This window comes from Gopherus evgoodei, chromosome 3, assembly GCF_007399415.2.
Source record: "Gopherus evgoodei ecotype Sinaloan lineage chromosome 3, rGopEvg1_v1.p, whole genome shotgun sequence".
NCBI classification, from domain to species: Eukaryota; Metazoa; Chordata; order Testudines; family Testudinidae; genus Gopherus; species Gopherus evgoodei.
The window spans coordinates 147,469,684-147,495,913 of record NC_044324.1 but is presented as its reverse complement, the minus strand read 5'-3'; the positions used below and the strand labels follow the sequence as shown (position 1 = coordinate 147,495,913).

Genomic DNA, 26,230 nt, shown 5'->3' with positions numbered 1-26,230 from the left:
GTGGAAGGTCAAGATTAAGGAGACATCCCTCTTCTATTTATATATTTGTCTGCAAAGTCCATATTCTTCCTTCTGAATTTAGTTATTGAAACAAGTACTTCACTGATCTTTAAAACTAAGTCAACACCATCAGCCTGGTGCTCAGGAGCAAAACTGTAAAAAACCACGGCATGTGCATATGACAGAGGGAAAACCTCTTCTGCTAACATCTCAGGGGGGTAGTGAATAAGAAAACAAATAAATTCCTGGCAGCTGTTTCCTATTTTTATAATCATAATTATAAACCAAAATTCTGGGTTCAAAGAGCCCTGGAATGTTACAGTATTTGAAATCTCAACCCTGCTCTGGACCCAAATTTCAGAATGGCACCTGTATTTCTGGCCAGCTGAATTGACAGCCTACATCTGAACAACCCTGGAGGTTGGGAGGGATTGAAATACGATTTTTATGGCTTTTAAACACCATATTCATAACAATTACTTCCCACTTCTCTTAGCTACAACTGACTGCTAGTGAAGCTACTAATTTGCATTTGTGGCCGGATGAAGTTGTGGACTATGAGTGAAAAAGATGCAAAGAAGGATCACCACTGAGCACAGGAGGATAATAATTTCAACAAAAAGACGGCAGAGTGATCCTGATTGTTAAATCAGGTACTAACTAGTAAACTCAGTAAGAAAAGGCTCAAATGTTAGCAAAACCACCTAGCTTCCATTCTGAATTTCTCTTTTTATTTGTAAAGATTGCCATTACAATTGAAAAGGACTCAAAATGGAGTGATGTACATATCATTGGTGCTTCATGATGGACCAAATGGAATCCCTGAATGGATATTGCTTCAGCTTTGATTTTAAAAAATGGTCTAACAAGAAAATCTTTAACTCCACTATTGATCACAGGTGGCAAAATGAAAGAAAGAGAAAAAGGAATTAAACCAAAACTACCGTTAAGTTCATAACATATACATTGTTGGCTGATGACACTGATTCCAAATGTACAATAAAGCCCACAACACTTTATTACTATGAGTATAATTATTGTGATTGTTTTTCTCACGTTGATCAACTTGCTTTTGAAGGTTGTTATTTTTTGTTTCTTGGTTTTAAACTTGCATAATAAACATGCAATGAAATATTTCTTTTTAAAGTGTTTTTCAGTCTGTTTTCATACAAAGATTTCATAAAGTTGCAGTGTTGCATCACAGCATTACCAAAATAAGAGCGAGAGCAAAAGAGGAAGGTAAATGTGAATTTAGCTTGATGAGAATACCCTACTCTTGTCCTGAGACACGCCAGAGTCTTATTAAAAAGGTGTGCACAGTCAAACCCCTCCCCCCCACAACCTCACCAAAACACAAAATAAATATTAATTGGGAAGAAAGGGAGGGCACAAAGAAAAGATAAGATGTCATCATGCACTCATCTTCTGCATAGCTCAACCCACATATAGTAAGGCACTATTTCCCCACAACTTAGTGTCCAAAACAATCCTTTACAGTGCTCTATGAACTATATAGTTTCTTCCAGGATGATGAAATAAATAGATTGAATGAATGCCACTACCACATTACCCCATGTGTGTTCTCAGAATCAAGGGATTCATCTGGCAGTCTCATAAAATAATTGCCTCTTTGTGTGTGCGCATGTTATGTATGGGGATTTATGTGTGGGTGTGTGGTTTTTTCCCCCCATGAGTTGCTTGTTTTAAGTTTTCATTGTTCTTTACTCCATTGTTCTCAAAGAAAATAAACAGGGAAAAAACCCAGCACAGTCAGGTAATGAGAAACACAGCTTTGGTGCTTCAAAAAGCACACAGCTTTGGAGAGTCGAGAAATCAGTTCTTCCCTAAAGAGTTGGGAGATGGATAGATATATTTTCAGTGGCGATCCTCATTCATATTTAGTTGAGCTGGTCTTCATACTGTTTTCGGAAGCAGTCACCAGCAGGGAAAAACTCCCAGCATCGTTCTTGATACATTTTCCATACATAGGATTCCTGCAAGACACAGGAGATTTAAATAATTAATCTGATTCAGTGAGAGTACATTAGCCATCCCTCATCTTTCAAAAAAGACTACATGCTGTTCTAAATTTTCTGATCCAATTCAAAATGGATCTGCTGTGTATGAACCTATACATGATGTAACACACTAACAACTTAGTTCATTTTAGTCTAGGCTTTTGGTTTTCTGTCTCCTGGATGAAAGTATTATACAAACACATATATGTTAGGGTAGGGAGTATTTTAAACAGACTCTTGAAGAGCTCAGGAATTTTGACTTTCTTTCTGGTGAAATAAAAAATGGAGACAAAGGTACGTCTACACTACCTGCCGAATCGGTGGGTAGTGATCGATCTATAGGGGATCAATTTATTGTGTCTAGTGTAGACGCGATAAATTGATCCCCAATCACTCTGCCGTCAATTCCTGTACTCCACCGCAGCGAGAGGCAAAAGCGGAGTCGATGGGGGAGCAGCAGCAGTCGACACCGCACCGTGAGGATGCGAAGTAACTTGACCTAAGATATGTCAACTTCAGCTATGCTATTCTCAAAGCTGAAGTTCTATATCTTAGGTTGATTCCCCCCCACCCCCACCTCCCCAGTGTAGTACAGTTGCCTGCAGTACCAAACTGTAGCTAAGGATTAGTGTTTTAATGATCCTTAAAGGAACTCAGCTGAATTTCTACATCAGCATTTCAAACATGCCTGTGTACAATATATAAAATAATACAAAGGCTTTAATGAGATCAGCTTCTGGTAGAATCCAAAATGGGAGCAATTTCCCCTAACTCTAGGTTTTATCCTCGCCTGCTTTAACAGACAGTATACTGTCCAAGAGATCTAGTCTTATCCTTATGTATAGCGCTTATGCCAAATATATCCCTACATTCATCAAATCTGGTGTATTGCACATTTTAAAGGGTGACTCTTCAGCTTTTGAATAATACAGTAAAAACAAAACGAGACAGCATTTTATTGTAGCAAATACCAGTGATTCAGTTGATTAGATAGTTCAGAGGGCTCTCTCATTCTCCACATCTAAATGAAAGCATTGTATAACTAATCAGACTTGGAGCGATTATTGGTAGTCACTGTCTGGACTCAGTGTATGCAGTGGGTCAACACACACAATAAGTAATGTCAAACAATAGAGCAAACATAAATGCAGCAGTATTTTTCCATAACAAATATTATTAATTTACAAAAGAGGTAAACATTCTAGTCTAGTTTAACATGTCATTGTCAAAGGACAAAATAGATATTCAGAAACAGTGAAACAAGTTTATAAAATGTGCACTCAGTCAAGACTGACTGGCCGTATATAGACAGAACACAATTATAGTAGCTCAGTATATTTGTCAGATTTCAAAGAGAACAGCTTAAACAAACAGAGAAAAATGTGCTGTATCCCTGTGGTGTACTGTAATTTGATGCTCTGTAAGCAATCTGTGTGTGTGTGTGGGACCTGCAACTACCAACCACTTTACCTATCACTCTTACACAGTTCTCAGTGGGAATTCCAGCTGTCTGAGCACATTTGGCACACTATTTTCTGTTGACAATTGTAGCTAAAAGGCTTGAGGAAGTGTCAAAAGGTTTGGAAGAACATTTCAAAGAGCAGTGAAGGCAAGGAAAAAAAATCTTGGTAAAATAAAACTTTGGAGCTTCATTTTCCAATGGGTTTACCTTTTATCTGCACCCAAAAAAGCATGTAGCCACCTACATCTGGACTCAAAATGTGAATGTTTGTATAGAAAGCAGATCTTTACATTCCAGTTTATACAATTCATGCACATAGATGCTCATTCAAAAAAGGAAGCCATTGGAAGATGCGGCCTGTGAAGACTAACAAGCACCCTTGCCAAAAATATGGTTTAGTTCTGGTTGCCTTTGTGGAGGTGCAAAAGAAATGAGGGCAAGGAAAGTTTCTTCTCATTATGTGCACCTGTGGAAGATGCAGCCCATCTCACGTTTGTGGGTTTTGAATACAAGGAAGCATTAGTGCCAACATTGTTTCACGTAAAGGGGGGTGTTTTGAGGAATAATATATAAATGATTGCTACAGTGAGGTGAGCCTTATAAGTGTGTAGCTAGATAGAAAGACAACCCAAAGAGGGCATAGGCAGGACACCAACTCCCAGCAATGCAGCTGGTCAGCACTGTGGGAGAATCTATGATATACTTCCCAAAAAGAGAAGTAGGAGAAGGCTCTGAGTACATTTGCCTCAGAGGGCATTTTCTCTGGCCTCTGGCTACATCCTTCTGGTATGGTGTATCTGCTCACCATCCATGGCCGTGCCATCTAAAGCCCCTGCAGAGCCCACTGAAATTAACAAAAAATAAATGAGAGTCTGAAGTTCTTATCTGTTCAGGAGTGATTTGGGGCTGGTGTACAGCAGTGCACCGGGTCTCTAGGCTGCCCCTTGGGCTGGATTGTTCCATAGTCCTGCCTCCTTGCTCTCCAGGGTGGGGAGAGGAAAAGTGAGCATACGGCTAATAGGCTGTGCTGAGCAAGTGGTTAGAATTTCATTTTGGATAAAATGTTGTGAAATTTAAGAAGCTTTAGTTTTATCTGTTCTTCTCTTAAATGAATGTCACCTGCCTGAATTTCATGTGTATCTGGGGTGTATGTCATTAATGGACATACTGTTACTCATTGTACATGATGAGAAAATTCTCTTCCTTTTGCCAAATTTGTGAATGCTTATTCAAATCTGAAAGTTAGAATCCAGTTTGATATCCTCATTAAAAGGTGCAAGCCTCACTATAATTGTCCTTATGTCTAATAAGCCTGCCTCTTATGGAAATCACCAGCTTTCAATATTGCTTATACAATACCATGGGAGAAAATGGTATTTTACAGAGATAGATGGCACTGTCCTGGCTTTGAAAAGAATACAATATAAATTACAAGTAACCAAGAAAGTAATAATAACAAAGGAAGCGAGGAAGATAGTAAATAGGAAAAAGTCAAGTGACTTGTTATTTTAATGGGATATACATATCTTGTTAGTTGCAATTTTCCTTTCAAACTTATTTTGCGGAGACAAGTTTTAAGAATACAAAATCAGGTACCAGAACAGATGCAAAGGTGCTGAAGAAGAGGTTAACAATGAAACTCTGGCCAAAATAAGTGAGTTTTAAGGAATGTTTTGGATGAGGTCACTTGTTCCACAGGGAGAGCTTCACATGATTGGTTAGAATTCTCATCTAGTTGTGCCATACTGAACATTCCTGACTTTTATCACTAGCACTTTTTTAATAGTACTGGTGTAAACAGTGCTCACTTACCTGTCCTGTATGCTCTGTTTCATCTTTGTTAATGAGATACATCAGAAAAAATCTACAGAAAAAAAACATTTTCATCAGAAACAACCACATGGAAATATCAGAAAACCAAGGGGAAATACAAACAGATGAATGTTTGCCATTATGTTTTATAGAATAATTCTGTTAATGGATATACAATATACACATTAGCATTTTAGATATATATTAAACCCCACACAATCTCAACACTTCTGAGGTTCACCCATCAATCATTTTTACTAGCTGACTACAATTAATAATGGATGACTCTCGAAAGAGTAAGAAATTTAAGTTTGGTTTACTATAAACATACTGCAGTTACGATGCTTAGATGAAGCTTTCCCAACCCTTCTAATAGGAAAATTACAACTGAAATTTTCTTGTCCCAGACTAGTGAATTAGGGCTTTATTGTACACACTTACATTGGTGAATAGGCAAGGAGACTGTTTCCATGGATATGCATTATTCAAGACGATTAAGGCTTTCAGAATCAGCTTATTAAACAGTTTATTAAAGAGGGTGCTTTATTAGATCTTGTGGTTCAAACTAGTCAATACAGATGAAAAAAAATGTGACAGCAGAATATAACCCTGTGGTTTTATTAGTACTCTAGGCTTGATGCTTTGGCATATTTACACACATGGTGATGATTTCATAATCTAGCTCATTTTTATATTAAATCCATTCTAGACATGACATCTCTCTCTATAAAATATAAACGTAAAGCATGGCCATTAATTTTGAGTGCCCAATTTGAGGTACCTAGGACCAGATTTTTCAGAATACTTAGCATTAGATAGCACTTTATATATTCAAATGCAGCTTCCATTGACTTTAGTTGCAGTTATGAGAATCAAGCACTTCCATCTCAGGTTGGGCACCCACATAATCACAAACACACAGTTAGTAGCCACTTGGAAAAATATGGTTTAAATGGCTTAATTAGCACCAGACAGGAACTCTATAGCATGGACAGTGATAGAATCCAATTCTCCAGGGCAGCATTCAACAGCCTTAACTGTGTGCTGTCCTTTTTTTTTTTTCCTATATGTTCCCTACTTCATTCTCTATACACTTTCCAATTTCTGCAACAAGTAACAGTTTCTTTCACTACACAGCACTAATTCATTCCCAGAGCAGGGCTCATTCTACGCACTGAATGAGACAGAGGGCCAATGGAATAAATACTTATTTTGTGGGACTGATTAGTTACTTGCAAGGGCTGATGGAAGTCATGAGTTATTGAAGTTTGTGTGGTTCTGTACTTACAGATAATTGGCCAAGTTGTGCTCCTGCAGGGTGTGTGTTTCAAAGCCATGGGGCACTGTGTCAAAGTAGTCATTGCCTATCCCACAGATAAAGCATTTGGTCTAAAAAAAATCCAGAAAATATGCACATTGTTGAAATGCTCTATAACCGTGCTAGCTTCTTTTAAAAAAAAACCCATAAGCACACAGCAATTTATTGAGAAATTCTGAAACATGAAATATACCATGTGCTTAATAAAGGCTTTTGCTTTAAGGATTCAGCCTAAGCCTCAGCCAAGCACATGAACAGAAATTTAATTGCTGTCACAATCACTTCTTGCTGTTTGGTAAAAAACCTTTGGCATCAATAACTGAATGGGAATAGACCAGGAGAAAGGAGGGCATGAATTAATCAAGGCTGAAAAGCAATTTTTCCTTTCTGTTCTCGCCAGGCTACTTAAATGAATATAAGAGTCAGTGTAGTCCATAGCAATCATTACCTCAAAGGTAGTTATGTTTACCCATCTGAAACTGAATACGCTCTCAGTTGAGATTACAGAACACAGCAGGTACCTGATACCCTTCTGAATTCTAACAGTCAGATTTAAACAAGAAAATGGCAACTCTGCAGGAACTGAATACTTTCACTTAGGATATCCAAAGAAAATACACAAATGAGATTAACCATAACAGGGGACTGGACAAGATCACCTCTTCCATCCTATGATTCTATGGTTTGTAATCTGATTTCATTGATGCTGAATATTGGGAACCTCCAAGCTAAACTCAAAAGGCCTTCACCAGCCCCTGAGGTCAGTTTTGTTCTAGTCAGCCATAGCTGACAAAGTTAAAATAAAATAAAATCCTTAGTATTAACATAAAAAGACACATGAAAATAAATTGGTAGGTGATTTGGCTTAGTTTTGTTAGTTTATCACCTATAAGGAGCCAGATGTACCAAAGAACCAACTGAGATTGCAGGTAGTGGACAAATAGGTCTAAAATGTGTCAAGTGCAGAGTATCAGTTTTGATTAACTGTGACTGTGTCCTGCGTGATTCTAACTGGTAGTGCCAAACTGCAGTCAAAGATCTTGCTCTCCACTGTACCCCTTTCACAGGCAAAAGTGGGCAACAGCAAATGCTATTCTATAACTTGTTAGCAGAGCACTTTGATTAAAAGGAATTGTACTAAGACTGTTCTACTGAATGCTACAGAATTGTTTCTATAGGCTTTCATGTGATATAGTAATATATTTGCTCTAAGAAGATATTTAAAAAGTCATTCAATCAAAAAAGTCAGTCATGGAAAGTCATCTCAGTAGACCAGACTCTCAGTTTTATGTGTGAGACTTCAATATGGTTTCGCTGAGGGGTAACTGAGGACAGAATCTTGCCCAGTATGCTGTTTGATACTGAACCCTTTTGCTGTACTGCTAATTGCCTACGTTCCTGTCAGTTTAAAATTACTCTCTGATGAATCATCGCATTTGGATAATGAATGCACATTCTGGCAACCAGCACTTTACTTAAGTATGCTACGGTAAAGCAACTAGAAGCTTATCATTTCTTACCTCCATGTCTTCTTTAACTTGTTCCTGTTGGTCTCTTAATTCTCCAAAAGCATCAATAATTAAACCTGGTGTTTAAATAAAAATGATATTTAACATTCAAGAGTACAATATGGCGAAACGTGCATACCCAGGGAACCAAGGTTGAGTTCTGATGGAGAAAGATCAAATCAGAAGTTGTCTCCTGAAGTAGTAGAAACCTTCACATATTTTGAAAATCATTCTAGTGTCTAAATATGTGAAACAAAGCTGACTACACAGAAAGAAAACAAGTCCCTCCAATTGGGCTGGCTGGCAGGGATTTCATAACATACTTTTTAATTGGGTGTTTTGGGATAAGTTGCTTCCTGTTTTATATGTACAGCCCTAGCCTTTTCTTTTATACAGTAGGTAAAAGGTAGACACACATTTGTAGGGTAATGGAATCTTTATTTAAAAAAAAAACCAATAAAAGGATACTACCATATACTTAACAGAGTTCGTAGCTTTATTATATGAATACCATGGAGATGGCCAAGGCTATGTGCATCCTGAAGCTCCTGCACTCACTATGCTTGTCACTTAATAATGGAATTGCATTAACAGAGCTCCGAAGAAGCGATGGGCCATTGATTAGAGAAATAGAAAAGGAAAAAACATTCTAGGGTCAGAGACCTATATTATAAATACAAAGGGTCTGATTCTTCCCTCACTTGCACTGGTATTAATAAGACCAATGCCACTGAAGTTAATGGAGGGCTTGGCTACACTGGAGAGAGTTGCAGCGCTGGTGGTGGGTTTACAGCGCTGCAACTTAGTAACTGTCCACACCTGCAAGGCACATCCAGTGCTGCAACTCCCTGGCTGCAGCGCTGGCTGTACACCTGGTCTGCTCGGGGTGTAACGATTGCAGCGTTGGTGATGCAGCGCTGCTCATCAAGTGTGGCCACCAAAAGTGCTGTTATTGGCCTCCAGGGTATTAGGAGGTATCCCAGAATGCCTGCTCACAACAAACTGGAAGAATGGCTGAACTCCGAGCTCCCCCGAACTGCTTATTTAAAAAACAAACACAGCTCCTGTTTGCTGACCGAGCGGAGGCAGGCAGGGGAATTGCTTTGGAATGATCACAGCTGTTTGCTTGAAGAGAGAAACGGCACGCTCACACGGCAGAGGGGGAGGGGGAAGTCCGTGTTGAGCAGTTGCTTATGTGGTCTGAAGGCTATTTAGGAGTGCATAATTTGCATTTAGTGAATAAGAGAGGGGTGGAGGAAGGGGTCAAAACTTTTAAAATGATTCAAGGTAGATGCTGTGTGTCTTCCAGTCCTTAGAACTTGCAAGGCAGGGAGCTGAGAACAGAGTCAGCTCCAAAAATCCACTCTCTCTGTCTCCCCCACGCTCCCTGTCACACTCTACCCCACCCCCCCGTTTTGAAAAGCACGTTGCAGCCACTTGAACGCTGGGATAGCTGCCCACAATGCACCACTCCCAACAGCGCTGCAAATGCTGCAAATGTGGCCACACTGCAGCGCTGGTAGCTGTTAGTGTGGCCACACTGCAGCGCTTTCCCTACACAGCTGTATGAAGACAGCTGTAACTCCCAGCGCTGTACAACTGTAAGTGTAGCCATACCCGGAGTTTACTGCTGTACAATTTGTGAAAGTGAGATAAGAATTAGGTTCAAGTTTTACAGTTAAGACCTGTCAACTTATATTCAGTTACTCACAAACAAGGAAACCAAACTGGAAAAGCAAACAGCATGAGATACACTGATTGAGGCTATCAAAACATGGAATTCTGTTTTTTACAAATGCCTTTTAAAAACAAATGTTTGCTCGAATCTTTGAGACAACACATCAGAATTGTAAACAAACAATTTGCCACACACTGAGAACTCATATCTAAACACACCTATAAGAAACTAGGAGGATTCTCATGGAGCAAAATTCATCATCTAACATGTTAGCTGGTACAAGGCAATCAAAGATCATTATTTATAAAAGCGGTAAAGCCATCAAAGTCTTGACATGTGTTACTCCAAAAGGATGTATATATTGATTTGAATTTTTACAAACTATAACTGCAATAAAAGAGCATCCTCTCCAATGCTCTGGGCATCCTTGACAATTTTGCACCACCACACCTTTTCTGCTACTTTTAGCCTGAACCAGCTAGGTTAAAATTAGCATTGGTATGCCTACACAAGCTGCAATCACAACTTAATTACATAGTGTGGTAAAGTTCTGACCTTGTCCCTGTGGGTCCCGTGCTTCTAGGCGGTATATGCTCACCTCAGTGGCTCACTATGACCCTCCACATAGCTCGTCTCTCTCTAGAGTCAGGGTTACCATCTACTGAGCCCTTTTCATCATAAGCCAGCAAGGAGGTTGGTGAGAGAACTCCACAGTCTCTGTTGTCTCTGGGGGCCTGTTTCAGAACAGTTTAGCCTCCTGTCCTGACAGGGGCCTGACTTCCCCTCCCAGGAGGTGTTCCTGTAGTGGTGGGTTGGGGGGAACCCGGGACCACCCTCTACTCCAGGTTCTGGCCCAGGGACCTTAATGGTAGCAGCTGTTGGCAGCTAACTTTTCACTGCCAGAATTGCTACATTTCCCTGGGCCACTTCCCCACAGCTCTCCTGCTTCTCCCTTCTTCACCTTAGGGCTCCCTTACCAATGACTTGAGGGTGTCTTCATTAACCAGCCCTTTAGCCACACTTCCTTTCCTCTGGCTCCCCGGCTCTTCTCTGCCTGACTGGAGTGAGCCTTTGTCAGGGTCTCCTTTCCCACTTTGAACTTTAGCGTCCAAATAGTGGGGACCCGCCTGTTCCCTTCTAAGCTTAATTCCTAGCTTAGATCTTATCACGCTGCCACCAACCTAAAACATAGTGTTTGCGTACACTCTCTGTCTCCCAAAACCTTCCCTGGGGGACTCCAGACCCAAACTCCCTGGGTCTTAAAACAAATGGAAATAAACCATTCCCCCACTCCTTTCTTCCTCCCACATTTTCCCCTCCCTGGGTTACACTGAGAGATCACTGTGATTCAACTCTTTGACTCTTAAAACAGAGAGGAAATTCACCTCTCCCCTTCTCTCCCCCTCCCAAACTCTCCCTGAGAGAGAGACAGTGATCCTAACACGAAGAGAAATTAACCTTTCCCTCCCTCTTCTCTCCTTTCCCCCCAACAATCCCTGGTGAGTCCAGAACCCACCCCCTGGGGTCTCACACAAGAATAAAAAAAAAATCAATCAGGTTCTTAAAAGAAAAGCTTTTAATTAAAGAAAGAAAAAAGTAAAAATTATCTCTGTAAAATCAAGATGGAAAATGTTATAGGGTCTTTCAGCTTCACCTAGACCAGAGGACTCTCCCTCCCAGCCTAAGTATACAAGTTACAGCAAACAGAGTTAAAATCCTTCCAGCAAAATACACATTTGCAATAAAGAAAACAAATGCCTAATCCGCCTGCTATCTAGTACTTACAGGATGGAATAGAAGAGACTTTTTCAGAAAGATTGGAGAGCATGTCTGGTCCCTCTCAGACCCCAAAGAGAACAAAGCACAAACAAAAAACATAAACAAAGGCTTCCCTCCACCAAGATTTGAAAGTATCTTGTCTTCCGATTGGTCCTTTGGTCAGGTGTCAGCCAGGTTCACTGAGCTTGTTAATCCTTTACAGGTAAAAGACACATTAACCCTTAACTATCTGTTTATGACAGCCCTTTTATAGTATCAGAGGGGCCTTAATTAGAATCAGGTGGTCACATTAGCGTAATGGCCTCACCTAACTCTTTGCAGGTTAATTGGAGTCAGGTGTTCTCATTAGCCTGGAGCAGCCCCTGCTCTGGTCAGTCAGGGAACAGAAAACTGTTAATCCAGTGGCCAGTACATCTGCCTTCTGCTACTCTGCTGTACTCAACTGGCCTGGGTCTATCACATATCCCTTCCCCATGCTCAACACCATGGGGTTGGGCAGCTTGGGACGCCAGACAGTGTACACATGATAAGCCATCAGCGTTGCCATGGCAACTCCCTGCTCTGTGCCGTATGTGGAACTGGAAAGGTTGGAGGAATAAGAACCACGTGGTTATCCTTGTGTTCTTTTCTTTGTTCTGTTGCATCCATTGAAGAAGGGCATGGCTGGTCACAAGGATAAATAACGCAACATTTCCATGGCCCATTTTACAGCTAGGCACTCTCTCTCTGCTACTCCGTAATTTTATTCCCTCGGAAGGAGTTTCCTACTGAGGTGGAGAATTGGGTGTTCCTCTTCCCCAACCATCTGTGACAGAACAGAGCCTAACCCCACCTCAGATACATCTGTCTCTAGGATGAACTCCTTTTAAATCCGAGGCTATCAATATGGGGTTACTGCAGAGGACAATCCATAGGTCTGCGAATGCCCTCTCTGCTTCATTGGACCATCTGACTGGATCAGGACCATGGGCCTTTGCTAAGTCTATTAGGGGACTTGCCCTTGTAGCAAAATGGGGGATGAAACGCCTGTAATACCCCATCACCCCTAGGAATGCTTGGACCTGCTTCTTATGACTCGGCCATGACCAATTTTGGATGGCTTCTAACTTATTTAGTTGGGGTTTTACTAGACCTTTTTCTACCATGTAGTCAGGATATTTGACCTCCGTGAACCCTACGGCACACTTAACAGAGTTTGCCGTAAGGCCAGCTCGCCTGAAGGTATCAAGGACTGCCCCCACTTTTTCCAAGTGAGTCTCCCAGTCTGAGGTATGACTCACCATGTCATCCTAGTAGGCCGCAGCATAACTGGTATGGGGGGCATAATAACTTGTCCATGAGGTGCTGAAAGGTAGTTGGAGCCCAATGTAGTCCAAAAGGAAGGACCATATATTGGAAGAGACCCTCTGATTTAGAAAATGCCGTCTTTTCATTTGCATCTTCGGCTAGAGGAATCTGTCAGTACCCCTTTGTCAAGTCTAGGGTTATCAAGTACCGGGCATTCCCCAGACAGTCCACTAGTTCGTCTATGTGTGGTATAGGGCAGGCATGAAATTGGGATATCTCGTTTAGTCGATGGAAGTCATTGCAGAACCTTGTGGTGCCATCAGGTTTGGGCACCAACACTATCAGGCTGGACCACTGACTGTGGGATTCTTCGATGATCCCCATCTCCAGCATTTTCCTGACTTCTGCTTTTATTTCCTCCCTTTTGGCTGCTGGCACCCGGTAGGGCCTCATAGTTACTCTGGCCCCAGAACTCATGTGGTGATATATCCCAGTTGTGCAACCCGGCTGTGTCGAGACTATGTCTTGATATCGGGCAATCATCTCAGTTACCTCTTTCTTCTGGGCTGTCATTAGATCAGGAGACACCCTCTCATCTGTTCAGGATTTTTGTTCCCTGGGTGCAGCTCTTCTCGAACCGCTGTGCACGCCTTTTGTGCATGCCATGGTTTCAGAAGGTTGATGTGGTATATCTGCTCTACTTTTCAACGTCCCGGTTGTCGCACCTTGTAATTTACTTTCCCTATGGGTTCGACTATTTCATAGGGCCCTTGCCACTGGGACAACAGCTTATTTTCGGCCGTGGGTACCAGTACCATTACTCGTCACCAGGCTGAAACTAACGAACCTTGGTTTGACGGTTGTAGTAGGTTCTTTAGGCGCTACCTCACTATGGGAGTGACTGGGGCTATCTGGTCCCTCATCTGTAGCACATGATCTATTACGTTCTTCCCCTCACTGGGTTCCTCCTCCCAAATTTCCTTGGCTATGTCCAGGATACCTCGTGCGTTGTGTTCATACAACAACTCAAGGGAGAGAATCCAGTGGAAGCTTGGAGAACCTCACGGATGGCGAACACGAGGTACGGTAGTAGATTGTCCCAATCTTTCCCATCCTTGCTTACCACCTTCCTTATTATGGCCTTGAGGGTTCGGTTAAACCTTTCCACTAGACGATCAGTTTGTGGATGGTAAACTGAAGTCCACAGGATCTGGACATGGAGCAGGAAACACAAGCCCTTCATCAGCTTGAACATGAATGGTATTCCCAGGTCTGTGAGAATTTCTTTTGGTAGCACTACCCGGGCAAAGATTGCCACTAATTCTTTGGCAATGCTCTTGGAAGCTGTGCTTCATAAGGGGACAGCTTCTGGATACCTGGTTGCATAGTCTAGGACGATAAGCACATACTGGTGGCCTCGGGTTGTTTTCTCTAGCGGCCCCACAAGATCCATGGTGATCTGCTCAAACGGAACTTTGATGATCAGCAGTGGTACCAGAGGAGCTCTTAGATGTGGACGAGGGCTGTGCACTTGACATTATTAGTTAGCAAGACTTGCCTGACTGCCTCTGAATATAGTTCTTCCTCCTCATTAACCATGTAGCATCCACTCTGTGAGATGGAGGTTGCTGAGCACTGGATGCAAAACCTGACTGTGCGGCAGAGGATGGAGGTGGGGAGGAAGGGATATGGGAGGCTAAACTGATGATGCGAGGAGATCAGAGGACCAATACTGTCTTGGCCACAATACAGCAATGATAAAGAGCTTGGCATGGTCCAATTTTCTCTTGAGAACGACCTGCAGGATGATCAGGATTGGAGAAAAATTGTATAGGAGTGCTGATTCCCAGCTCAGGTGAAAAACATCAATCAAGAAGCCCAGACTGAGACTCTCTCAGAAGCAAAAAAACTAGCATTTCTTATTGTTTCTTGTGGTAAACAGGTCAATTGTCAGAATGCCCCAAACTGCAAAAATGGACCACCTGATGCTGGAGTTCAGAGACCATTTATGATTCAGTAAGAAATCTCTGCCAAGGTGATCCGCCAGGTGATTCTAGATCCCAGGTAAGTGGTCAGCCATGGGAGTAATGTTTCCTCAATGAAAAACTGCCAGAGTTTGATCACCTCTTGACACAGCAGCTTGGAGTATGCTCCCCCCATCTGGTCACATATTACACTGCAGTGGTATTGTTGGCACAGATGTGCACACCCAGTCCCTGATGTGATCTTGAAGGGCCTGACTGGAATTGTAGATGGCATAAAGCTCCAGGACATAGATATGCAGAGAAGCTTCCTGTTGTGACCATTGTCCTTGAACTTTCAATGACCCAAGATGCATTCCCCAACCTATTAAGGAGGCATTGGTGACAACAGTTTTGGTCAGTGGGGACCAAGTTAAGGGAATGCCCTGGCACACATTGCCCTGAACTACCCACTATCATAAGACATCTGTCGATCTTGGATTAAGTCAGGCTAGTCTGTCCAAGCGATGACGATTCACATGATAGACCAACTTCAGTCACATTTGAAGAGAATGAAAGTGCTTTCTGGCAAATTGGACTACCTGTGTGCATGCAGCCAGATGACCTAGTAACCTTAGGCATACATGGGCTGAGGCTGAGGGTTGAGACAGGTTTCAGACATAGGTGGCAAATAATGTGGCAGTCAGTCAGTCAGCAGAAATGTTCCTGAACTTGTAGAGTCTACCAGGGTCAATTCTTTGAGTTGGAACCAATGTTAATTACCCATTGTTTAAGATGAAACAGACGATCAAGAAAATGTAGCATGAAGTGAAAATGAGAGAGGATTTCTTCCCTAGACCTGCTCTCAGGAACTAATAGTTCAGATATGGAAAGATATGAATGCTCTCTTCCTGAGATATGCAATCACTACAATCATGCATTTAGTAAAAATCCAGAGAGTGAAGGACAGACCAAAATGGAGTGTGGTGAACTGACAGTGCCCATTCGCCATGACGAACTGGAGAAACCTCCTGTGGCTCAGAAGAATTGCTACATGGAAATAAGCATTCTGAAGGTCTAGGGCAGCAAACCAGGCATTATGATTTAAGGCAGGGAAGATATTTGCTAGGGTAACCATACAGAATCTCACATATCTGATGTATTTGTTGAGATCATAGAGGTCAAGGAGAAGTCTCAACCCTCCTTTGGGCTTGGGGATCAGGAAATACTAGGAATAGAATCCCTGTCCCTGATGCTGTAGGGGGGTTGACTCTACAGCTCCAAGCACCAGTCGAGACTGGACCTGCTTGAGGAGCAGTGTCTTGTGAGAGGTGTCCCTGAAGAAGATTGGGGTGGGGAGGAGGGATGGAGAGGAACTATATGGCATAATTCAAATTGATGGGGCTTAGGACCCAGATGTCTATGGTATTCGAGTCCCAATATGGGGGTAGTATTGAGAACAGAGTGGAACTGAGGATTGGCACTGGTGGTATCGAATGAGACACACTTCCATTTGGCACTTGGAGAGTTGCAAGTACTGAGGCTAAAGTGGAACGAAGCTCAATGAAGGGATCTGCCACCAAGACAACAATGGTGCTGAAATACGCACCAGCTTCTAGGGGGCTTTCAGTGCCAGGCCCAGTGTTGGCCTTCATTAAACAATCCGAGGCCTAGGCAGCTCTGTGACACAGCCAGGAGGTGTAAAGGGCACAAAAGAGGATGAGGCAGTAGAAGTGATGGCACCAGAGTGCTCATGAATCAGTGGAGACTCTGGGACTGAGAGCAAAGGAGGTCTGATGCCACCCAGTATGCTGCCAGCATTGAAACAGTCACTGCTAGTATCAACATCATTGATACTGGACTCAACAGATGCCCCATGGCCAAAACCGGAGTTGATAGTACAGGCTCTCACTGATTTCAGTCTGATACCAGGGAGAAGTTGGATAGACCTGCTCCATTCCACATGCCGGAGGGAGTATGGTGCAGATGAGCACTCTTCTTAAGAAATGAGGAGGAGTCTCCCCAAGCCCTAGAATGACCCAAGTTCATTTTATCAGATTTCTTTGTCACTGTACCAGAGGAAAGTGAATGACCCCTCTTTCTCTTGAGGGAAGTGCCACAGCTGAACACAGAGTAGCATCACTTGTCAGATCCAAAAGTGACCACTTATCAGATGAAAAGATGAAGGCCTCAGTGCTGAAGCAGTCTTCACGATTTGCTCTACCTGGTGCCTATTCAGCTGCAAGTCTCTCGCCACCAGAGTCCTTTTTTTAATGACTTGCAGATGAATCATAACTCTCTAATGTCTTCTTCACTGATACACAATAAATAGCTTGCGTGGGGATCACTGTTGGGGATGGCCCCCTTCCATGATGGACAATGCTTGAACCCGGCTGAAGGCACATCACAGGGCAGCTAACTACTCTAACTAAACCATATACTATCATGAAACTTAACCTAAGAAAAAGTTGTCAGAAATGGAGAACAAAAGTCTGAGGTGAAGATACCAACTCTAACCATTGGTAGTAAGAAGAAACTTACTGAATGGATCAGGGCAGCACTGCCTTTATATGGCCAGGGGAGGGGATGGGGTAGCACTGCCCATACAGATACTGCTGGGCAAATTTCTCCAGCTCCGGTGCACTGGTTTCACCCATGCCTAAGTGGAATACACCCTTGCATCTACTCAAAGAATGTACTTGATAGGATTCTTATTGAAAATTTGACGAAAGCCAAGTATTGGATACTAAAAGCCTTGATTTCATATTCCTTTTATGGGAGAGCCTCTGTCTTCATTGGAGAAAGACTGAAAAGCTTGTTTACTATGGGCCAAACACTCCCCTTTGTTCTTCAAAATACACAGAAAAGGAGGGTAGATCTGTTGCCTTTGCTGCTCCTCCATATCGTCTCTTCTGTTGTATTAAAATTCTTTACTGCTAGTATATGAGTGCCTTGAAAGTGGGACAACTCATGAAACGGATCCAGAAGGGATAATGGCAAAAATGTATTGGAGGTCAAGCTGTATTGGAGAGAATCTCAAGAGTCACTAGTCTTTTGCACTACAGGACCCTGTCTACAAGCATGTCCTGCTTCATATCTGTGGCAGTGATATGTGATATATCCATCTTTTAAGTGTAGCCGCATTATCTGAAGAGAAAAGCCAAGATGGAGGAGCTAGTAGTGCTCTTAGCAGCAATAATGTATTGTGATTAAAGCACTGTAACTTGTCACAGACTTAAAGAGAAGCATGCCCCATTGTGACTGTACCTCAAAATGACACCCTGTACCCACATATTCACCACTGTTACATGATTATATGTTTTGTCCAAAATATGCCTTGTGAGGTATTATTTGAGAAGCCATGATCCACTGAACATTACTATCCTATTGAATGGTATGTATTACCATTGTATGTGAAATTATGAAGTTTGCTATATGTTTATTATTGAAATATATTGTGAGTCTGGGAGATGCCCACAGCGGGCCTTCAAATGGCAACAAAGGAACAACTAACTTCTCCAAGACAGATTTACATTAGGACTAGCCAGCCATGTATTGATGGCCCATTAAAAAGAATCCACTCTCCCAGTGGTCAACTCCTGAAGCACATAGACAATGCAGGCCCAGTGTCTCAGCACGGTATCTAGAACACATAATCCCTGACTCCAAGTTTGAGACACTGTCTTTCCATTTACATTGATTGGGGGTTATAAATTGGAGACTGTGACATCAGCCCCGGGCCTCTCTCCTCCCCCACCTACTCTGAAGGTAACAAGAACATTTGAAAGAAAAGACTTTGAACTGGTGAGACTGGCTCCAGGCTGAGCAGGGAATCCAGCCTATGAATTAAGAACTGTGAACTGCTTATAGCGTCTAATGGAGTGAGAAAAACTGCTTGATTCAAATCTTGCTTAGTCCAATAGAGTCCAATTTAAACTGTGATTTTACTTTTATTTCTTATGTAATCAACTCTATGCCTAATGCTGATAATCACTTAAAATCTATCTTTCTGTAGTTAATAAACTTATTTTAATATTTTTTTCTTTATCAATGAGTTTGTCTAAAGTGTTTGATGAATCTGCTCAGATTACAAAGGCTGCTGCATAGCCACTATCCTTTCATGAAACAGCAAACTAATCAATGAGCGTACATTGTTCAAGATAAGATCTTGAGCAGTGTAAGACGGTACATTTCTAGGGTGCAAGGCTGGGAAGTGTGGGGGATTTTCTGGTGTTTCCCTGTGTATGGTTCATAAGTGGCTTAAAGAATATTCATGCAATTTAGCTGGGTATGTCCCTGCATGTTGTTGACTGAGTGATTACAGCACTTGGAGGGGTTTGCTGCTTGTCACTAGCAAAGCATCATGAGAGACAGACCAGGCTGGAGATTTAAGTGGGCACAGCGGTCCCACAATTCCAGTTTGTCACACGCATCAAATAGTTTTCTCTCTCAATCTCCCTCTCCTTGCCCTGTCCTCACTCCTGGGGTTATGTGGAGTTGGGGGAAACATCCTACCTAGCTATTATCACCTCTCTTTGGTGAAATTTTGGTCTTTTAGTTCCCATTAACATCATGTATGTGAAGGGATGACTGTGGCACTAAGATTCCAGTGGTTTCAAATATCACTGTGGCCACAGAGTATGAACACATACCTTGTATGATGGCTAGCAGAATGACAATTACAAAGAAGAAGAAAGTAATGTCAAAGATGATCCGATAGATCTCATATTCATCTCCTGCTGGATCCTCAATTTCATCACCAATGCCTCCGCCTGCACGCACTCCGACATACATATGAAACATGTAGCACTGAAAAAGCGAGAAAAGGAAAGAACACATAACCATTTAAAAAACCCATTCTCCAAGACTTTGGCTACTTATTATTAGGTATTTGTATGACAGTAGTACCTAAAAGCCCCAACTGAGAATGGGATCCCATTGGGAGGTACTGCAGAAACAGAGAGACTGTTCCTGAAATGAAAAGCTTTCAGTCTAAATAAGCAAGGCAGAGAAAGGGCAAATTTGTCTTTCTTATTTATTTAGAGGTGAGGAAACAGAGGCACAGGGAGGTGAAATGCAATTGTCCAAGGTGACACAGCAAGTCAATGGCAGATGTACGAACAGAAATTAGATTTCCTGATTCTCAGTCCAGCGCCTTATCTACTAGACTATGCTGGCTCTCTTCCTCCTCCCCTTTTTTTTTTTTTTTTGAGGGGGGTGTAATTTTACAGCAAGATTGGAAATGCTGCTGAGATTCAAGTGGCAAAATTTCATGTTTTCCAATTGCAGCTTAAAACAAAAAGGAAAGAGTGTTACAACAATTGTATCTAATTGAAAAAACTGCTAACTGCTTCTAAGTTATATACTCGTATTGTTTGCATAGCATGGCCTGGTCAAGTAAGCATGAGGAGACAATGCAGGCACTGCTATAATCTAATTCTGCCTCTGCAGCTGAATTGCTGTGTCCACCTTTAATACCAAAGAGTATGACTCTGCATCTGCAGATATAAAGTAGAGATGATAATACTTATATCAAAAGGGTGTTACTATTTGCAAAGTTCTTTGAAATGTAAAGTGATAATTATTACTATTATTATAATCTCTTGCCTTTTAAATAAAATTGTATTTTTTTATTCTTTCCCTATCTTCAGTGTCTCAAAGAAAAAACAGCTCATGAGAATCCTTCTTCAGAGGACATGTTAGAGATGCATGAGATAATTAAAGTGCACTTCCATTCTGAAGAGTGACTAGTAATAGCAATGTGGGACTCCTTGTTTATCGCATCACAATGATCTCATATCAAATGTGCTCAGTTTAAGAGTTAAAATATTTTTTTCTGACTCTCAACCCTACAGTCCCACTCTGGGAACTTAGGATCAAGCTGGGCTCTTTTCCTTTCCACAACTTCACAAGTCATGATGATTCTACAGTGCGAATGATGTTCTCAGTTATACTTGCACAAGACCTTTCAGAGGCTTGTATAGGTAGTACTGAAGGCACTGTCTCTCTTGCAGGATTGTTATTGCTGCTGATAAGGCTGTGTTAGAAAGAGAAAGCATGTCTTTTCAGAGCCCAGGTTGAGTTTTACAGGGGGTGTCATAAACATATAGCTAAGGGTAGCATAACATCTTTCTTTACCCTGTAAGGGGTTAGTAATTCCTCTTTTACCTATAAAGGGTTAAGAAGTTCAGGTAACCTAGCTGACATCTGACCAAAAGCACCAATAAGGGGACAAGATACTTTTAAATCTGGGGGGTTGGGGGGAGGCTTTGTCTGTCTGTCCAAATGCATCTGTCTGTTCTGTGTGCTTGCTGGAGACAGATCAAGAAAGCAAGCAATCCAGCTCCATTAGTATCAGTAAGTACTAGCGAAGGAACGTGTTAGCCTACAAAGGAAATCACAAGCCAAAATAAAAGTAGGAGGAGGGAGGTTTATCCCTGGTTTTGTACTTTAAGGTTTTGCCTAGAGGGGAGATCCTCTATGTTCTTCAGTTTTTTGTTATTCTGTAAAGTATTTACCATCCGGATTTTACAGAGGTGATTACCTTTTCTTTAACTAAAATTCTTCTTTTAAGAACCTGATTGATTTTTCATTGTTTTAAGATCCAAGGGTTTGGGTCTCTGTTCACCTATACCAATTGGTGAGGGGATTATTCTCAAGCCTGCACAGGAAAGGGGGTGTAGGGGTTTGGGGGGATATTTGGGGAAGGTAGGGCTCCAAGTCGCCCTCCCTAAATGTTTGTTTAAATCACTTGGTGGTGGCAGCATAACTTAATCCAAGGTATAAGAAAAAAATTGTGCCTTGGGAGTTTTTAACCTAAGCTGGTAGAAATAAGCTTAGGGGGTCTTCATGTACCCTAAAGTTCAGAGTGGGGAGGGAACCCTGACAGGGGGTGGTAATTTTTATTTGTAAATTGAGTAAATGGGTTATCAAATCGGTGATACATAATAAATACGGAACCCCAAATGTGCCACTTACATAAGAATTTGTTAGAGTACAAATCACACTTTAAGAGAACAAAATGCAAGTTTTAAGAATGAGAAATCTGGATTAAAATCCTGCATCTTTGAAAAGCAAATCAGGATGTAACACATTGATATTAATTCATTTTTGTCCAGAGGAAGGGGCAACACTGAGAGGAGGCAGAAGTATATGGAATTCTGCACTGTACAGCCCCAAATGCACATAGGTAGGTAAAGAACATAGCTAGCTGTGTGCAAAAGATCCAGCAGAGGGATTTCATGCCTGATTCTGTGACCATCGCTCCGACTGAGTATTATTTTGCTTCAGGAGTAGTCACATTTAGATCGGGGGGCTATATGCAGAGTAAGTTCCTACTCAACATACATAAGGGTAGCAGAATCTGACCCTTTCTGATTAAGGGCAGTGGAAGAAGCTGCAATTAAAGGCAATTACTGTATTTTTTTTCACACCTTTCAGAACCAGAAAGCATTGTGAGCTTTCTATTAATTTGTATTAATGTGGGGATTTCTATTAATTAATAAAGGGATATAAATTCCCTACTAGATGACTTTTGATATTTTCTTCAGACTTTGATAAGGGAGTAGTCTGCAAGGAATGGGGAAGAAAGAAATCTATTCTGTTCAGGTTCATATACCACCTTTGTCATCTTAGTATCTGAGCGCCTTCCAGTCGTGCATTAAACAATGTCACTAACATCTGTCACATGTGGTTCAATTTCTCTCTCATTCTCCCCTCAGGGAGGAAATTGTATGTGCAGAGCAGGGTTTTGATAGCTTTTTGGTTTGGGGGGGTTTATTGACTCATTACTCTCTTCTGACACTGAATAATAGGCTTACATGTATCATGCCATCTTACACAAATTGTTCCAAATCAGAGTTTTTTCACTCTTTGGATTTTTCATTCTTTGGTTTGTTTTACACTTTCCCCTCCTTTGTACTATGATCAGAATGGGATCACATCACATCTCCATGTTGCTATAATTAGAAATGTAATCTCAACACACATCTTAAAAACATTCTTAATTTGATCCAATTAACGAATGTGGCAAGAAAACTAGGAGCCACTCTACAAATTGAACAATATTTCAGACAAATGGAACACCCTTGAACATTAGGGCTTTCCCAATCTGAAGTTCCATTTGTAACTTGGACATACTACTGTAGAAAAGCAACAAACTCTGCCTCCTTATAAACTAAATTAGGTCCAGAATTTTGTTGTTGGGGTTTTTTTTGGCAGGATTGGGATGGAATGTTTTTTTTCTTTTGTGATGGACTGCTACTTGAGGCACCAGATTGTTTTTTTTTTGCAGTCTTCCCTGTATAAATGGTGCATGTGGTGCTGAAGAAAGACCAGCACAGTAAAGACATCAGGCCTGAGAAAGTCATGTTTCCTTCCATCATTCCTGCTTTGCCTCTGGCACTTTCCACTTGCAGATGACAACCCCATAGCACTTTCAGTTTAGTTGCATTGATCTGTGCATTAGGAGAGGTGAAGTCAGTGTTCCAGCCATTTCCCACCTCTCCCCACCCACTTGATGCTCATAGGAGCATCAAGTCCATAGTATTGTTTACTGCTATACATCTAGACCGAAGCTCTGGGAAGGCCAAGCAGTTTCTTACTTGCTCTTGAATCCCAGTGTGACCCTGTAGCACAGGCCACAATCTATCCCATTAGTAGTTTATCTTTATTCCTTTGATTTATCTTTATAAAGAAAGTGTCCATTCATTGCATCTTGCCTTGCCTTCCTCCCATCCCTACAACCTCCACTCTCGACTGGATCAGAGGATTCTGAAATGCAATTATTTCATTTCTCTCTGAAATCAGTTGGAAATTCAAAATGGAATTAATTATGTCAAGCTACAAAAGTGCCAAGGAGATATTGTACTGTCAGCTATGGTGATTATACTTGCAAGTGGATGTTCTCTACTGACTAATTTACAAACATGCTAAAGCCAAAAAGAAAACCCTTCCATTTCCTAATGAGTATTCCTAATGTATTTCACATCAAATGGACTTTAAAACACAGAGAAAGCTGACAGGTACCGTGGACCAAATTCTGATCTTGCACTCTTGTAAATCAGTAGTAGCTCCATGGAAATCAGTGGGATTACACTGGCATAGCATAGAAGAATCTGGCCCTGTGTCATGGCTGTACAGCTAGTCAAATTCTGCTCTGATTTGCACTGGTGTAACTCTGCATTATTTCCACTAAGTCAATTTTGTTCCTATAGTTTTCACTAGGTTTAAACCAGTGAAACCAGGAGCAGAAATTGGTTCTTAAGAAGTATCCTGTGGAGAGTGTAAGGCTACTTCATCTTAATAAAATACCTGTAGTATTCACCAACGCCAATAGCTAGGGGATACGAAAAGGCATAATAAATCCAAGAGCCATAATGTGATATACAGTAACAGGAATGATCTTATAAATATTTTGTTCACAAATAGTTCACAGCATAGCAATTCGAGACTTACAAAGCAAAGGCCAAAGGAGAAAAGTGAACAACTGTGGAAAATACCATAGCATTTTTATAAGGGTTTTTAGTAATGTTATTTTCTTTTACAATTTGTTTCATAAGTAGGATTTTTAAAATACATGGTATCGGTTGTTAGGAAATGAGGTAAATAATATGTAAAAAATATATCAGAAAGTCCCTACACTCCTGAGATTTTGTAATGATCTAGGCAACGTCTTCTCAATCAGAAAAACCTGACACTAACAGACCCTTTCAAATGGCAATTTAAAAAAATTGGATAAATAATTGTCAGGCTACCAAGCACCGAAAAGTTTCCAGTGACAGAAATGTCAACAGAAGACATCTAATCAATCAATTGAGGTTAGTGGGAATCATTGGATATTCAGCACTGTTGCGTGCCTGGATGCTCTGCAAGGACGAGGCCCACACATACAGTGATTTAATTGGCTTTAATGAAGGTTGTGACACACCCACAACGGGGACTCCAAGCGTTGCTGTCACTGGGATGGGGAACCTAGCGCACGGAAAAGCTCGGCCTGGTACGGAGTCCGAATGTGCAACCAATGGCCCACAGCAATTATAACATTATGCTAAATTTATGCAAAGCAGCACATACATATGCAATTTGTGGCTTTCCATTAGCAATGGCCACCCCCCTTGGCCTATGGCCAGGGGCTTTCTGCAGTTCCTCATAAACACCAGGGCTTCCCACACAGGGCAGTTCTAACCGGTTAAAAGCAGCATCTGCAAGCATACTGTGTCCAGTAATAACCTATCCTTGAGAAAGCGCAAAGCCCTAACTTGGCCGTGACAAAGTCTTCCGGGGTCCCCTACAAGCACTTTTGAAAAACAGGCAGGTTTTAGAACCCTAACTTTAGGCTCCTATTTTTGAAAATATTGGTAACAGTTTAGAATAACCACACAACTCTCTGTATGACCTGTCAAACTGCAGCATTCAGAAGTACTTTCATACAACTTTTATGAAAACCTCATGCAGTGAAACAACTTTCTGACTTTGATTTTTTTAGTCTCAGATAAATCATAGCACAGACTAATGTCACATTATTTCACCTCATTTGTGGCCACGTTCTCTAACTCCTGCACGTTTGTATTATATTTTTTATTCCTTCATGGTTCACTGATAATCTTCCTGTTGTGAGCAGCCAGCCTTCTGGCTATAGGTATTATTCAGGAACAGTTGCATGAATAGGAGAGGGGGGACAGGAAATACAATAATAACTTAAGTAAAGATGAGCCAAAAGCAAACAAACTTACTGTTAGCATATCATCACATTTCATATCTGGCATATCTCCATCTTCACTCTTGTTGTAGAATTTACGGAAAAAATTGAATGCCACTACTGTGTACAAGTAGACTACCACTGCCAGTAATCCCACTGTTAACACAAGCTAGAAGAGAATTATATGATGGATGTATTAACACCATGAAAGCATGCAATGCAATTTTCTTATATGATGGCGAAAAGAGAGAAATAACAAATTTGTCGTGAAGATAAACTCACTTTATTCACTTCCATCTCTCTCTCCCTCCCGAATCTAAATTTTAAAAAAGAATTTTTGTTCTATTTTAATAAAATATCAGTGTATTTTATGCAATGTTAGAGGATTTAAATTGGCTCATGAATGTTAAAATGTTTCTACAACTCTGAGGCAAAAGAAAAAATATAAATTAGCAAAAATGTAAATTCATATCCATACCGATATGTGCTTACATACAGACAGAAAAGAAGATATTTCTATTCTGTAAGCTTAAAAAATACATTCCTATTTCCTTTTTATAATATCAGTGCAGGTCACAAGTACATTCCAATGCAACAATTATTAAATTAAATACCCAATGTCTGGGAAATTAAAATGCTTGTAAGTCAATTCTGTGTATATACAGCAGGTTTTGAGTTTGCCTGATACTCACTTTGAGCTTCTATCCA

At 41.2% G+C, this 26,230-nt stretch overlaps 1 protein-coding gene across 4 annotated transcripts in view; it reads right to left on the bottom strand.

Moving 5' to 3' along the window:
• Nucleotides 1-637: 637 nt before the first annotated feature.
• The window catches only part of RYR2 (ryanodine receptor 2), a 737,385-nt gene continuing 711,792 nt past the window's right edge, over nucleotides 638-26,230 (bottom strand). For all 4 annotated transcript variants that reach the window (XM_030556966.1, XM_030556967.1, XM_030556968.1 and 1 more), the window contains 6 exons: nucleotides 25,557-25,691; nucleotides 19,476-19,632; nucleotides 8,131-8,195; nucleotides 6,581-6,681; nucleotides 5,293-5,344; nucleotides 638-1,994 (listed from right to left, as the gene is read on the bottom strand). In XM_030556966.1, the coding sequence (XP_030412826.1) occupies nucleotides 1,899-1,994; nucleotides 5,293-5,344; nucleotides 6,581-6,681; nucleotides 8,131-8,195; nucleotides 19,476-19,632; nucleotides 25,557-25,691 (606 nt within the window). In that variant the 3' untranslated portion in view covers nucleotides 638-1,898. The remainder of the gene's footprint in view (nucleotides 1,995-5,292; nucleotides 5,345-6,580; nucleotides 6,682-8,130; nucleotides 8,196-19,475; nucleotides 19,633-25,556; nucleotides 25,692-26,230) is intronic.